This window comes from Neopsephotus bourkii, unplaced genomic scaffold (genome assembly GCF_033783945.1).
Source record: "Neopsephotus bourkii isolate Nb327-2 ecotype Australia unplaced genomic scaffold, CSIRO-AGI_Nbou_v1 NB_1423, whole genome shotgun sequence".
NCBI classification, from domain to species: Eukaryota; Metazoa; Chordata; class Aves; order Psittaciformes; family Psittacidae; genus Neopsephotus; species Neopsephotus bourkii.
The window spans coordinates 3,857,676-3,873,942 of NW_026901900.1; the positions used below are offsets into that span (position 1 = coordinate 3,857,676).

Below are 16,267 nucleotides of genomic sequence, written 5' to 3' on the forward strand. Positions count from 1 at the left end.
ATAGTTAGAGTTTCTTGCTGTGGAGTGTGAAGGGCAATCCTGTTCTTGCAGACTCCTTTTGCTGATTGTTTCTAGCATCACTCTCTAGTACTGGTTTAAAAACCATTTGTTCTATTTGTGATTAAAACCTGTTACGTGACATGGGAAAGCATGTGGTTACTTAACATATTTTAAATGTGATTTCCCAAAGAGTTATGAAATGAAATTACCAAGCAGCAAATGTAAAATGAACAAGAACTGTTTTCTCCTGTAATTTATACTCAGTGGAACTCAATTCTACAGGAGACTGTGAAATTTAAAGGGTAAATGGCTTGAAGAAAATGAATTACATAGGTTGGTAGAGGATATTTAGCTAATAAATGATGGGTCAATCTCTTGAATAGAGATCCGTTTTCTGAATCACTGATTATTGAAGGCTATGGAGATAAATGGGGTAGTAGGAAGTCATATGCTGCATGAACTCCACATCTTAAACTCTTTCTTTAAATAACTGTTAATGTCTATGACTCATGAAAGGACCCTGGACTGGGGAAACCCTGTTGCTTAACTCTGTTGAGCATTTTTTGCCTTCTTTATGTCTTCCTTTAGCCAGGTAAAAAGGATACATTTTGTGAGCAAGCCATGTGAGTTTACATGCTCTTTTGTAGCGAGTCTCTGTTCTTTTGGAGTGAGTTCTTATTCACTTAGAAATTGAAATAGTTTAACGGGGAAAAGGCTTTGTTTCAGAGAGCATAGTTTCTAATGAAATTTGGCTCTTACTCATAGCAAAAAGCAAAACTTGTTTCCCCAAGGAAGTATCATGCTTTTTCTGCTATTCCAGCAGCTTCCTATGCATCCTTTTGACCTGTCATGTTTTAAAGGACTCAAAGCTTATTGCTTCATAGTGAACCTCCCTGTCTGATAATGGTGAGGAGAGACACCATCTTATTTTGATCTATTCCTAAAATGACCCCAGGGATCAACTTGTGCACTTGCTGTCAGGATTAAGTGTCCAACCTTTCCTCTCCTCCAAACCCATTTAGTGAGAATGAACAGAAACTCCCAGGAAGCCAAATTTTGGAATCTTTCTAACTTTTCCCTTTAATCAGCTTTTAACCTGTTTTGGATACTCTGCAGCCCATCTCTTCTGTGGGCTGGCTTTCCAACCACAGCACATCTGTAACACACACAACTTACAGCAGCTTTTACTGGCTGGACCAGGCTCAGTTTAGCCTCTCAATTCACTGCCAGTGGCCTGCTGCTGATGATACTTTTTGGGAATTAGCTCTCAGACAACCTTTACAGTCCACTGGGAGAGAGATTCCTGCAATCCAATGTTCCTTGTCACTCTGTCAGTGTTCTTTTGCAATCCTTCTGGGGAGAATTCCATCTTCTGCGGTGTCCACAACCTGAGAGGACAATATGCTACATCCTTTTTATTCATGTTTGAAATGATGCGGCAGCTTCCAAAGAAACACAGAAATTATTGCTGTCAGGTTTGAAGAGCTGTGTCCCCCTCTTCCCACCCTCAATCCAGCTCCTTGGGCATGTTATGGTACCGCTCAGCCCTGCTGTCCAAGGCTTGGGCTGGGTTATCTAGACCTGCACGAAGGCTGAGGAGCACAGTGGTGGTGATTGTCACTGTGCATGTAGCATGTCAACCTGAGATGGAAATGAGTTCTGAGAAATTTCATTTTTATAAATAGGTAGGGAGCGTGGCAGACATCTCCTAGGAAACTCGTTGATTGTGTTATGAGACTATAATGTACAATGATTGCATTTCAGATAAAGGGAATCAGTGTTGCTGTCAGATTGTTTCTGTTGAAGGTTTACAACACAGAAGGACATCCCTGCGCAGCAGTTGACTTCAGTTGGTGTTTGTGAGCTGCTTGTGACACTGACAGTGATTCCATCTGTGCTGTTGCTCACTGGAGAATGGAAGGGGAATACTGGGGCATGAGTAGCCCAGTGTTGAGGTGTGCTGGTACGGTGTGCTGAAGCTGCAGTCAATCAGTCTGTCACAGTTCTGGTGAGCCAGGTGAAGCTCAGTAGCAGCATCTTGCCTAGGCAGATCTGGAGGTCCCCAGTCTTCATCTCCTTATCAGCAAGGTTGATAAATAGATTGCTGATTGTTTTCTATGAAGACTAAACTGGTTGCTATTAAACCAGGAATCTAAAGCCTTTCTTAGGGTCAATAACAGAATCATTGAATGATTTGGGTTGGAAGGGACCTTAAAGCCCCTCCAGTTCCAACCCACTGCCACGGGCAGAGACACCTTCCACTAGAGCAGGTTGCTCCAAGCCCCTGTGTCCAACCTGGCCTTGAACACTGCCGGAGATGGGGCAGCCACAGGTTCTCTGGGCACCCTGTGCCAGTGCCTCAGCACCCTCACAGGGAAGAACTTCTGCCTAATATCTAGCCTAAATCTACCCTCTTTCAACTTAAAGCCATTCCCCCTTGTCCTGTCCTTACAGGCCCTTGCAAAGTCCCTCTCCAGGCTTTTTGTTGGCCTATTTAGGCAATGGAAGCTGCTCTAAGTTCTCCCTGGAGCCTTCTCTTCTCCAGAGCAATAAGATTATGGGAGGAAAACTGTGCCGGTGCTGCTTCTATTTTGTGAGCAACCTTAGTAGTCTCAACACAGCACCTTAAACATGGAGCTACAGAGAAATGCCTCATCAACAGAAGCTGAAAGGAAACCCCTTTTTGCAGTGAGATTTGAGTGAGATTGACTGAGGCTCATCCACCTGGAAGGTGCGTGGCAATTCTTTTTGCGGAAGTATCCATGAGTTTCAGAAGTGCTTGATAACTTCTGTGTGCAGTTACACTAAAATCATCTTTGCCAAGATGTTTATTTTCAAGCTTGCCAGTTACTAGGCAGACCAGTTTGCTAAGATTTCATAATGTTCCTTAGCTCAGACATGAAACTGCATGTGGATACATGAGCAAAGAGGCTGGGAAGTAGGAAAGTAAACAGTCTCCTAGTGTTTTAAGAGGTGGCTGTTGGAAGTAGGACTGCAGATGGACCTCTGGATATCCTGTGGTGGCTTTTCTTACCAGAGCTCAGTCCTGAGCTATGAAACAATTTATATTCCATTGTACTGAATTGTGTCTTCTTTTTTTTTAACTCTAAGCTATGACTTGCACTGGGCGAGGATACAAAGTACACATCATTTTTAGTCCAAATATTTAAAACAGATATGTGAGAGTGGCTGGCTGGGTAACAACAGGATGAGAACAAGTCAATTAGTTTCGTAGTGGCACAGAAGAGATCTTACACAATGGGAATTGCTCAGCTGTGCTTGTGACAGCTCTGAACCCTGTGGCCTCTTCTTTCAGTGGCTGCTCATGCTCACGGGGAGCACTTCCTGACTGGGGGCTGTAGATTGGGTCTGAAGGATTAAACTGGAAAAAGCAGATTCCAGGAGATGTGCCTTGGTTTCATGGTCTGGTTAACTAATCTAAATTTGTCCTTAGAATAGGCAGGAGCCATGCTGTGATCATAGGCGTAGAAGCATACAACTGCTAATCCTGTTTTACATATATGGTTGTTCTGTATACTCAGGTCCTATGAGTTGGCAAGGAGATTTGTTTGCCCTAGCTTTCAGGGTGTCCACACTGTAGATATCTTCATCTCTCCCCCTAGGCTCCTTTTGCACTCAGCAAAGACCAGGAGATGTGTTTAGGGTATGACTCATTTGACCAGTGTTAGGTACTTAACCCAGCACTGCTGTATTGGCCATCTCTCAGCCAGGGGGGAATAGCTTAGTTGTCAACAACCCACTAAGATGTGGTCAGAGAACTTTCATGCTGGGTGGTCACTCTGGCTTCTCTGGAAGTAAGACTGGATCCTAAGGCTTGGAAGTCATTTAACTTAATTGCATCTGCCTAACAGGCATCATGGTGCTAATGTCTATGCATCTGAGATGTGCTCTTTGACTGGAGGTAGGCACCAAATGGAGCAGGGGATTTTTGGTTGACAGGGTTTAAGGATTCCTACAGAGTCATAGTGTGCTGCCTTCAATATATTTTTGGATGGGATGGAATCTTCTGCTGGAGATGTTTCTCGAGTACAAAATGAGGATGTCATTTTTAGATTATGCAAAGCTCCCAGCTTTTAAAATATCAAAGTTGAACAAAAAGAATTGGCCCATGTGGTTCCTGTTCCTCAAGTCCCTCATCTGTAGAATGGGCAATACAGCTCATGAAGGACGGGGTTGGTGTTTGAAAATCATAGGTCAATTAATACAATTGTTTGCTTATGATCACTGAGGAAGACCGCCAGAACTGATAGTTTGGCTTTGCTTTGTAGAGAGACAAATACCACCTGAAGGACCGGGGTGCTGTGTATACTTCTGCAACTAGGATTTGTGAAGGTCCAGACACCTTTAGGCAAAACTCCTGACTAATTGGGAGTTTCCCATTGTTTAGACACAACTTCGAAGTTATTTGATCTTTAGGCAGTTTCTAGTTTCATCTTAACTGAAACCTTCTCTTTAGAATGAACATAGGAATTGTTGCAAGCAAAACTATAGTGTCTGCACTGGCTTGGCTTTGCTTTAAAAGATGCACTGTCATCTAGTTGTTTCTTAATTGATCCAGCCTCTTGGAGAGTGCCATGCTATGCCAGATCTTTTCTTAGGCTTCTGTGTGGAAGAGGAAACATGCTTTTTCAATTTGGTGTAATCTGCTTTAACTGGCCAGATAAGGTCTCCAGAAATCAGATGTGTTGTAATAGACCCTGCATAGATCAGTGTCAGAACAGGGAAGTGCTTTGAAAAAAATTATGGAGATCACTTTTGCCTCAAGAAAGGTTTGAGGTCATTATTAGAAGAAGAAAGGTTATTTCCTCATGAGAATGTTGCCATCAGATAAATCCTGGGAGACAATGAGCAACTTTGGTCTTATAAGATGAAAGTGGAAAAAAGGTATTCAAATAGTCACTTTGGAGAGAAAGGGATCATCGGTGGAGAAAATAAACTGCATAACAGCTCCTTTGTGAGGTGTATAATGGAAGGAAGATCTCTGTACAGAAAGCTGTATGTTTTACTTGTGATTCTGGATAGCTTTACTGTGATTGCCACTGAGGATGTAATGTAAACGTAATAGGCCTGTAGAGACAATACTTTCCTTTGTAATAGGGGTCAGGATTAATAAGAAAGGAGCAAAGAGTTCAGGAAAGAAGAGGACTGTAATAACAAACATGACTGGGGATCTGTGCTGGGCAAGTTTCCCTTTTTAGTATCCATGCATCACTGTCTCAGAACAGACTGCATAGCATCCTATTAAATTAGCATACACCAGGCAGCTAAAACAAATTAGTTGATCTCAGAAAGAGAACAGCTTCTGCAGAAACTTTTCTTTTTGACTTAATTTCTGTGCTTCATGGGGTTTATTCATCTTTGAACCTAAGTTTTATGGCACTGAATCGTGTATGCCTTGCTCTGCTCTGCACATAATGGCTTTTCTTGCCTGGGAATCTCCTTGGCCCTTGGTGTTTTGGTTCCTTCACCCTGCTCATGTATGAGTTGGAGTGCTGCAAGCACTGTGGGATTTCCCATCCCCATGGCTGGAAGCCATACCAACAGTGCTCTCTGCTCTCCTGCCTGCATTACAGTACAGGTCTCAAACGTGGCTTTTCCCTGCTGGCCTTTCAAGCGGGAGCTGAGCTGGCTCGTTGATGGGCCAGGGCAGTGCTCAGGATGCAGTGGAGCAGTGTGGCACCTTTTCTGATGCCTCACAACATTGTGCTTGAAGGAAGAGATGGGAGTTTCTCAGTGGCAAGGAATGCTGGTGGTGTGTGCCATGCCCTGCTGTGAACTTGAAATTCATCCTGGAGTAAAGAACTGATTTTGACTACAGAATGGTCTGAACAGTTTCCAGCAATTTTTGACTTGGGTGAAAATGATTGTTGGCCATTAACAAGGTGATTGTGTTCTGATGGAGGTGGTCCAGGGGAAGAGACAGGGGTGTGAAGGAAACTGCCTTGACTATATCGTTATAAATTCATGCTTTATCATGTGAAACTTTAAATTGGTGTTTTCTGGCTTCATAGAAGTCTTTCTCCTCTAAGTAGCTTTCCTTTAAGTAGCTGACATGGATTTTCAGTCTTAATTTTATTTTTTTGATGTTTGGGTTTTTTTTTATTTTGATTTTTCCCCCTGAGAATATAAAACATTGAGTAACTAAAACAGAAGAAATTATAAGCCTCAAATTGGCATTAAAATTCTTGCAGCTGACTCTGGTGACAAAAACTGTCAAAACACTAAGCTGCTGTTGTAATTGTAGATAATAGTACCCCAAAAAATGGAAGTTAAACCCAAACACTTTTGGTGACTATTCAAGATAAAAGCTTTGTTCTGCTCATTCTATCACAGTGAGTCACCCTGTAATGGAGGGAGAAAACCAAACTGGTTTGTAAGGAGGGGAAGGAAGCTCTACCTTCAGTAAGATATTGTTGGGTGTCTCCGTTATGGTCATGGTTATAAGTCCTGTCAGAGATCTGTGTATTAATGTGGCTCCTCTCTCCCCACAATTATATTAGAGCAGGAGCAGCAAAGGTAGTTGGAGAGATGAAGTCTAGAGCTGGGGATGTGCTGCCCATCCCTGGGCATGGTGATTCCTGGGCTTTTCTCACACTGTGAGGAAGTGGCTGCTCGTTGGAAGACCCCAGTGGTCTTATCTTAATGCACCTTCTATCTTGGTCAAAATGCTGAGCGTATTGGCACAGGGCAATAGCTCAGGCCATAGAGAAATGTGTCAGTGGTCTGGAAAGGTGGTCCAGAAAGGTCCAGTGCTCCTTGCTACAGGCAACACCATCAAAGAGTATTTTTGCCCCTTGCCATTGTTGTTTGAGTGTCCGTCAGGCTATAGCATTTTGGCACAGTTGAAGTGTTGTACATCGTCTGCGATGGATAACAGCAGCCCCGGCCCTGGGCATCTCTGTGGGAATGGGGGACATCATTGCAGGTGGGGATCAGGGTCAGTCCTGGCAAAGGAGCCAGGGTCAGACAGAGCCCAGGGCAGAGCCATGACTGGTGTTACAGCAAACACTGGGCCCCAGGTTGGAAACCAGGATTTTCAGTAGTTGCTGGGTGGCTTAGTGGAAATTAAATGAGTGGTAAGGCTAAAAATACCAGTGTTAATACAGCGATCCTGATTGCTCTGCTCTTGCCCAGGCAGAGGAAGCATTCCCATAGAAGGGGCTGCACGGGTGGGACTGTGTGTTTGATGAATGAAAATAGCTAGAAAAAGCATTTGTCGTCTAAAAAATAGATGACTTCAACCCAATTAGGCAGTGTGTGTTCCTCTTCCAATAAATTTGTATTCACCTCTTGGGAATGTGTAAGGATATTTGACTTCTGTACCACAAATAATAGTACTGAAATCCTTCTCCTTTGTTCTTGGCTGGGTAAAAACACCCTCCACACTTCAGTTCTGTTAACTTTGAATTCGGACATCATCATCCTATTGAAAAGTTTCATTGTAAATTCATTTTTACACAGCTGTCAAACATTTATGGACATGACTTTGGAGAGAAAAACTTCATTGAGTTTATGTTGGGATGAGCCTGGAATCTGGTACGATGAAGATGTGTGACAGAAACAACTGAGTAGAAAATTTAATAAAAAAATATAGAACATGACTGGTGCAGAAGAAAGGATTTAGTAGAAAACTAGTCTGGAGAAGAGAAGGCTGCATGGTGACCTCATAGCAGCCTTCCAGTATCTGAAGAGGGCCTACAAGGATGCTGGAGAGGGACTCTTCATTAGGGACTGTAGAGACAGGACAAGGGATAATGGGTTCAAACTTAGACAGGGGAAGTTCAGGTTAGATATAAGGAAGGAGTTCTTTACTGTGAGGGTGGTGAGGCACTGGAATGGGTTGCCCAAGGAAGCTGTGAACGCTCCATTCCTGGCAGTGTTCAAGGCCAAGTTGGACAGAGCCTTGGGTGGCATGGTTTAGTGTGAGGTGACACTGCCCATGGCAGGGGGGTTGGAACTTGATGATCCTTTTCAACCCTAACTATTCTATGATTCTATGACCAGAATCAACCTGGTATGTGCTGGTTATGCAGAGCCTGTTCTCATCCCACAGTTAACTCCTTAAGGGTCATGGGAAAAGCTGTGAAAATGCCAGAGAAGACTTTTCTTACATACCTGCCTCTATTTGTGGAAAGTAACCTTTCTTTGGGGAGTCAAGGAGTACAATTGGTGTGTGGTTGCCAAAGCCATGCTACAGAAATGACCTGCTTTGACAGTCTCACTTTGATTCAGTGTCCCATCTCAGGTTAATTTTCACTGTGGACACGGTTTATTTTTCCGATGATGAGTGTTTGCTGTTTTTTCCCCCCATGGTTTGGCTGTGGCAAAGTCCACACAGAAAACCAAGTGTAGCATAATTAAGATCATTAGCTATACACAGCTCGAAGATGTAAAATCTGTTTCCTAGCTATGTCTGTTGATTTAGAATGACAAAGCACCTGCTAATGCAGCGGAAAACTGCTCAACATGGAGGTCTCTGCAAATGGAAAAATTAAGTTTTATCCCTCCATCAACTCTTTGTCTTCACTTTGTCAGTATTTTTGTGACAGCAGTTCTTCTTGAGAATAAGAACAGACTTGCTGTCACAGTCTATGTTGTTCATTGTATTTCAGAAATTAAATGTTCATATTAAATTATAGTTCAAACAGATGAAGGAAAAAGTTATTTGTCCTTTATTTTGCTTTGATCTGCAGGATAGCCTAGCCTCACAGCCCTTGTTTTCTAATAGAAAATCCAGTCTGTTTAGGTATGAATGATATTTGTATTCTAATGTTAATGTTAAAGTCCTAATCTTTAAATCTAGATTAAAGAAAATAACCAGATGAGAAATAATTAAAACTATAAAAGATTGGCATCTCATAAGATCTGCATGGACCAGATGCATGATACATGCAAAAGGGTGAGAAGTTTTAACATCTTGATCACCTTCTAGAATTTGCCGTTATCTCAATGTCACTCACCAAGTCATTTAACCTCTCCCCCCCCACATTGTTCCTAATCACATTAAGAATGATCTAGATCATAAAATTATTCCATGCCTTAATTAGAAGTTTGAAAAGAATGAAGCCTCTAGAGTAAACGGTAACATGGTCAAAACTTGCAAAAATAGGTTGTTGTCGCGCATGTATCTCAGCTGCTAAAGGTGGTTTGATTTTGCAGAAGTTTCTCACCCATTTCCATCACTGTCCTACTTCCTCAAAACCATGATGGTTTTTTATTTGTTTGCTATAATATCCAGGCAGGACAAGGAGAGCTCCTGAAGGGTGTTGAAGCCTCTCTTTAGAGAGGCAAAGGTGGGTCTAGAGGCACCTTGGGACAGTTGCAATTACCTCTCTCCCAGCTGAAGAGAATGAGACATTCCAACCATTGTAGATGCCTTTAAAATCATAACTTTTAATCACTTAACCTCTTCTCCCTGTTTAAAAAAAATGTTTCTGTATCAGAGTGTGAAAATACTTTTTTTCAACCATATTTTTTGGGGGAGGAAGGGGAATAAAATTCACCAAATATTTTCACAAGCACCTTGTCAGTATATCAGTATTTCACAGAATAAAAAAATATCCCTGTTTGCTTGTGCCCTTCACAGAAATGGTGTTTTCTCCATATATGAAATTCCAGAAAAAACCTCCTGGTTCAAAATGCAAGATTGACAAAGAGGTTTCTGAATCTCTTTCTGGCTTGCTGCGATGGCCATGGAGATACTGGCATATGGGTTGCAAATAGCAGATCTTGAGAACATAATGTTTTGTAGAGACATAGGGTACCTCCTAGGAGAGGTGGGGTTTCAATCCAGAGCCTTGTCTGAGCTGCAGACATGTAGCATTCTGCTTGTCCAACATCTCTGTTATAGTTTTTTCTTTCCTTTTTTTATCATATAACATGGCTTGATGGTGCTTAATGGAAGCCATGTCCTTTTCACAAGAAGTCCTGTCACTTTGATGGTGTAAAATGCAACATTATCCAAATCCAAACTTCTCTACAGAACTTTGTATACAATTAATGTTTAATCCCCAATAAAGAATCATAAATTCTTAGAGATAAATCGCTTCCTTCATTAATGCCTTGATTTTAAAGGCCGCATTAATTCTTTGGGAGGAAAAAAAGTTGTCTTTAACAAGCCTGCCAAGTCAGTAGTTCTGGGGTTTTGAGGAGGCAGACAATTTGCTCACAGCAATATTCCTGGTAGCAAGAAAATGAGCAGCCTTGTCTTTCTGACTTTGTCTTTGGTATTTATCTATTCATGCATGAGTCAAGAGGGGTTTAGTGGGGTTGGATAGGTTCATTAAGGGTGGATGAATTCAGCTGTATGTTTGAAATATGTTAATTGCTTGCCCATCTAGTCACTATTATTTCTGACTCTCCCCTGACTCCACCAGACTCCAGGAATGTCTTTGCTGCCTTTTCCTTGCTGATGCTTCCTGCTATAATTTCTTTCTTCTTGCCCTGTACCGTTGGTTCCTCTCAATCTGTGTTTAACTCTTTGATCCCTGTCTGCATCTGTTCCCTCCCTTCCCTTTTCTTCTAGCACTTCACTTTTTGTCCATTGAATTCTTGCTCTCCCCAGCCCCTTGCTCTGTGGACACAGGAGCACATATACTGCACAGGATAGTGCAGACTGCTTGGCATCTCCCTCCTGCCTTCCCGGCAGATCCGCCCTCATGCTCCCCCACCATTGCCTGGGGGCTCTTCCCAGCACCATCAATTTCATGCCATGGCCTCATATAAAATTCGATGTGAAAAAGCGCCCTGTCAGTGCCAAGGGTTGACATGTGAGCAAATGCTGTAGACGAGGTTTAGCTTATTTCATGCTTTAATGAGAAATATTGTTAAGGAGATCTGGAACTGGGTTTTATGAGTATCTTGGAGCTCCTGAAAAAAATGTCATTTAAACCCACAGAGGCTGTTTCCAAGCACTGAACCGCGTGGCTGCCCTGATAAGTGAAGAAAGAAACCCAGCAACACAGTGAAGGCAGCTGAAATAGAGGCGTTTCCCAAACCTGCCTTTATTGCATAAAGGGAAATAAAGGCATTTCCTTTATTTTGTTGCCTGAGAACAACAATGAAATCCAGATTGGGATGAGATTTCTCTGTGTTTTTATAATATTGTAAATGCTGGGAGGGTTGTATGATCAGTAAATGACCGATATGAATATGCTGCTTTTAATGGCATTTAACTGAAGGCAAAAAGCTTGTTCAAGACACAGCTAGAGTGAAGTGCAGTGTTGAAAGCTTAAGCAGTTGGGGTTTAACGGGCTCATGAAATATAGCTGGGAGCAGTCCTGTATGTTTCTGAGCACCCTGGTCTGCAACCAAAGCTGATAAGCACTGAGAGGTCTTAGGGCTTTGCAGTAAAAGGGTTTTATTGCAGTTCTGGTCTGGCTGTCCCAAGCATGAGGGTCAGGATGAAAATTTTGTTTGGTGAACCAAATGACTGGGACTGTTGATAATAGGAAAGGAAACAATATGTCTTAAAAAACAGTTTGAGCGGTTTGATTGCACAAGCCATTAGAATGAGTTGCGTGGACTCTGAATTGGAGTCCATGATGCTGTGACATGCCATGGTAGATAATACACAAAGCAGAAAACAGTGAATCATTCCCATAGTTAAGAGTGGTGTGAATGTGGTCAGAGTCTGTCTTTTTTAGCAGAAATGAGGCAAAATGTTCTTGGTTCAGGGCGTCACAAGCTGTCAAACATCCGCCGGAACAGTTTGCTAAAGTCTCTTTGCATCCATTCCTAAACTTCCCGTCACCATTTCCCTATCACTGCTGGCTAAAAAGGCATTTCTGGGTAAACAGGTGCTTGCTTTCCAAAGCAGCAGCCTCTTCCTTTTGCTTATCCACAGGCTTAATGATTCATTCAGTTGTTTTGCAACTCAGGAACCTTTGGTTGAGCCACTTGGTTGTGTCATTGAAGTTCATGACTTAGAGAAGAGGCTGGTCAGGAAAGGAAATGCTTCTGTTTATCCACAAGCAGTTGTGGGGAGTGAATCAGAGAAAGTCTGTGGTAGCTAAATGAGGCTGTGGTCAAACATTAACACCTTCAGGGCGGGCTGGAGTGTGGTTGGGTTTGCTTAGCATGCTCCCAAGCGTTGTTCACAGAGAGCTATGTAGTAGAGCAGAATAATCTATTGATGGGTGGGAAATAATAAAGGAAAGCTTCCTGCCTCTTTGTTTTGTATAAATAAAATACGAACCTTCAGGTGGTGGATCCTTCAGTTGTGATCTGGTTAGCCAAGTCCTTGTCTCTGATCACTCTTGGACAAAGTGGGTGCTTTAGGAAGAGGTTTTGGTGAAGAGGAACAAAGATGTGCTGTTCCTCATCAGGCCAATGCTCTGTCTGGTCCAGTACCTCACCGCTGCACCATTAACAAGCACCAGAACATGAGAATGGTCTTAGTATGCCACAACAAAGGTTTGTCCAGACCAGCATTGTCTAAATGATGCTTGAATGCTTGGAAAACAGTGTGAGAACAGCAAAAAGAAAGTGTATATAGCACAGACTGTAACATTTTCCTGGCCTTTTCTCAGTCAGGTCCAGATGCTTTGGAGGAAGCGGTGAAAGTGCAAGAAATAATACACTGTTATGGAATAATCGAATGGAGGAGAGGCACTGCCCACTCTAGGCAATTAGTGGCTGGCTGCTGTGATGAAGTTTCTTTATTTGTGTAATCCTCTCTGGGGTAACCATAGGGAGGCTGTTTGGACTTGTGATTTAACCCAGTCCTTTGGCTTTAGCGGTTACACACAGCAGTTTGTGTTGTGGAATAACTCAATACGCATAGAGAAGGTCTGACGCTGCTTCCCTGTCTGAGTCAGGGTTGAGCCAAGGGTCAGAGATGCTCTGGGCTGTCAGTGAGGACCGAAGTGGAGGCCCTGACCTCTTGTGGTCACTGAGGAACCGGGAGTGCTCTTGGCACTGGTGTGTCACTGAGTCCTAGGGCATTTGTGCTGCTCCTCCAAAAACCTCAGGAAGGGAAAAGGTCCATCATCATTAAATCAGCACGGACCATGGTCAATGCCTTTGTGTGCAGAAATGGTACTTTCTGATCTTCCAGCTTTGCTCATACCTCTGCTGGGACTATGGTCCTTTATTAAAAGTGTAGTATTTGGTAAGCCTTTAGTGCTTTGTGTCAGTGTGAATGTCTGCGTATGTTTGTAAAGGCAAAGATGCTCGTAATGCCATTACTGTGGTTAATAAGAGCAACTTCCAAAAGGCACAAGAAGAACTTTATTCAATGATACATTTCAGTTAACGGCTTCCAAACAAAAGGCATCACTTAAAACCAGGGTTTTTCTTTTCTTCTTTCAGGGGTGCATTCTCTGAAGTTGTTTTGGCTGAAGAGAGAGCAAGTGGGAAACTCTTTGCAGTCAAGTGCATTCCCAAGAAAGCACTGAAGGGAAAGGAAAGCAGCATAGAGAATGAAATTGCAGTCCTGAGAAAGTAAGTATCAGACTTTCATTTCTGCTTCTTCATTTCAGTGAGCCTGTTGGATTTAAGGAGCAGGAACAGTGATTGACAAGTGTGACTGGCAGGTTGCTCAGCGCATCACACGAAGACGAGATTGAAGCTGAAAATATAATGGAAAATGCTATGGTTATCTTTTGTATTAATGCATCCAGATGACTGTAGAGTGGGAAAGAAGAGGATTTAGGCTTGAATAAAGCCTATGATTCCATAAAAAGACCTTATCCACTGCACTTCACAGCAGCTGGGTCACTGGCTTTGAGGAGAGCAAGAGCAGGGTTATAATCTCTAAGTACTTAAAACAGTCTCTGTACAAATTGCTCTAAAACTATGGCCTGCTATGGGTTGTTATAGGAGATATATAGGTGGTAACCTGTAACATGGAGAGGAATCTCTGTCACTTCTGGAAGGAGGACTTATCCTTGAAGGATTGTCCACGGTGTGTATTTTTCCCTGACCATGTTTGGAATACCTGGATAAGGAAAAGTCAGCTCACAATTCCGCTGACTATGCATTCAGTGAAGTCATTAGGAGCTTGATCCTTACCTCTTCTCCATCTTACGCCCTAAAGGAGGGATTCATCTCACCTTACCTGAGATACCTGGATCTGAACTCGCCACCCTTGACTTTGTTTCCAAGAAATGGAAAGAGATTGGTTGCATTAGGCTTGGTCCATGTAACTTGTTTTAAACTTCTAAAAGTACCCTCTTTTCTGATTGAATTGAAGGTAGTACAATGATACAGAAGTTCATGATGGACTGGAGCATTCTGATTCTTGCTGCACTGTAGTGGGACTTCTTGGCCCAGCTCTTGGTCATGTAGGAGCTGATGGCACCATGTGACAAAACTGGCCTTAAATCTTTAACTAGATATATCTGAACTAAGTGCTCAGGCAGCCTAAGCTAAAGGAACAGGTTCAGGGGCAAACTCAGCCACCTCAGTAGGCAAAGGGGATCCTTTTCAGTGGAGGGACATAAGTGGGGCTCCAAACAGCTACAAGCATTTGTTGTAGTTGCTTGCTCATTGCTGAACTTGTACAACGTAAGCCCAGTGATAAATGCAGCATGTTGACTTGGTGTGTGGTGTTAATGTGAACCTCTCATAAAGCTCAACTGTTGCCATTGCCATTGCCAGGTAATAATGGCCAATAACTGACAGCTTGAAACAACCTTTGTTCCCTGATACTCATGTGTGGGTATAAGCACAGCAATATTGGCATGCAGTAAGGATTCCTACAGTTAGATCTACTTGGTCTCTTATCCTATGCACATTGTGACCAAAAGAGAGATTTATCCTTTTTTATCTCCTGATGTCTTCTACTTAGTTGTTGCTAATACAAACTTTGCAGGTGATTGTATTTATTCTGAAAATAGGCATCTTTGCTAGTAGACATAGTGTTGAATGTGTATGTGCCACCAAGGAAACACTTAGAAAATAACTGCCTACAGTTGAGGAGGGGGGGATATCAACCTGTTTCTCTGTTTGATGAATTCTCTGCTTCAAAAGCTGTCAGTAAAAATAGATTTTGGAGAGGTGGAGTGGATCCTGAGTGGCTGTTGCTAAGCTCCAAAGGTATCGAAGAGTCCTTGCTTTTGCTTCTTGTAGTTTAATACTGAGCGGGGGTTGCTAGTTTATGTGTGGTCTAAGTAGTGGGTAGGATGCCAGAGCCCTAGGCTGCTCTGTGTGGCTGTGAAGTGCTGCAGCCTTGAACTTACTGCCAGTTTTGAAGGCAATGTGCATAGAGGATGCCTGGCAGTAGGAATAGGTCCCTGTTCCCTGAGAGGAAGGTGTAGAGACACAGAGGATGTATGCAAAGCAAATACAAATATGCACGTCTGTTGATCCTCCTCTCACTTTATGGTACTGCATTATGGTGAGTGCTTAAACTCTAAAGGGGTAAAAGTCCCAAAGTACACCAAGCAAACTCCTTGTGATCCTTCAAGGAAGGATCTCTTGTCTGCCACTGGACTTTCTCCTCCTAAATTCTGTCATTAGGTTTTTGTCTTCCTGCTGATGAGGTACTGACTTTCTGGCAGATACCTGCCAAATGCTGTGAAATGCAGCTCTTCAGGTTCCTCTGGTTCTGGAGTGTGGAATCTTGAACATACTCTCTGCAGCTTTGCCAGCTCTCAAGTGAGCTGCTTGTGCCCCTGTGTGTCTTGAGCAGGTTTTTAGGGACAGTCAGGGATTGTATTGGCCATGACTAGGACTGGTACACACAAGTATCACATATGCTTTGTCCACCAAGGCTGCCTTGGTGGAGGTTTGTCCCCTTCCAGTCCTGCCAAACCGTCCAGATCTGGCAGAACCAATATGGAAAAGGGTTTAAATCACGTTGTGTGTCGCAGTCATATTTTAAATTATGGTTTTTAAAGTCAGAACTAAAGGTTTATGCATGGAGTACTGTAGGAGTAGCACCTGATGATGAAAACATGAATGAAATGATCCTTGATCCCCTCTCACTTCTGCCACTGGCTTCCTGGGTGAACTTCTGTCACAGCAGTTACTGTCTGTTTTAATATTTATTGTCTGTGAAGCAGCCTTCACACTGCTTTCAAATAAAAAGACTCCTGAATGAAAAGTCTTACCTGCAGTTCATTTTGAGGTCATTTCTTGTGCCAGCAAACTCAGGAGAGTGCGTGCAAGAAGGGAGATCTCTGGGCTGAGCTTTCAGTGTGAAATGATTGTCAGTCCTTCTGTGTGTCTCAACTAAAAAGCTGTTTGAGCTATTAATCCAATGTTCTGTGTTGGGGAAGGTCAGCAGTCCCCATGCACAGTA

General features: G+C 42.8%; 1 protein-coding gene across 4 annotated transcripts in view; it reads left to right on the forward strand.

The window, feature by feature from the left end:
* Positions 1–16,267, forward strand: part of CAMK1D (calcium/calmodulin dependent protein kinase ID) — a 219,777-nt gene that overhangs the window by 83,080 nt on the left and 120,430 nt on the right. For 3 of the 4 annotated variants that reach the window (XM_061368111.1, XM_061368112.1, XM_061368110.1), the window contains exon 2: positions 13,333–13,464. The exons of the other annotated variant lie outside the window; for it this stretch is intronic. In XM_061368111.1, the coding sequence (XP_061224095.1) occupies positions 13,333–13,464 (132 nt within the window). The remainder of the gene's footprint in view (positions 1–13,332; positions 13,465–16,267) is intronic. 4 annotated transcript variants of the gene reach the window in all.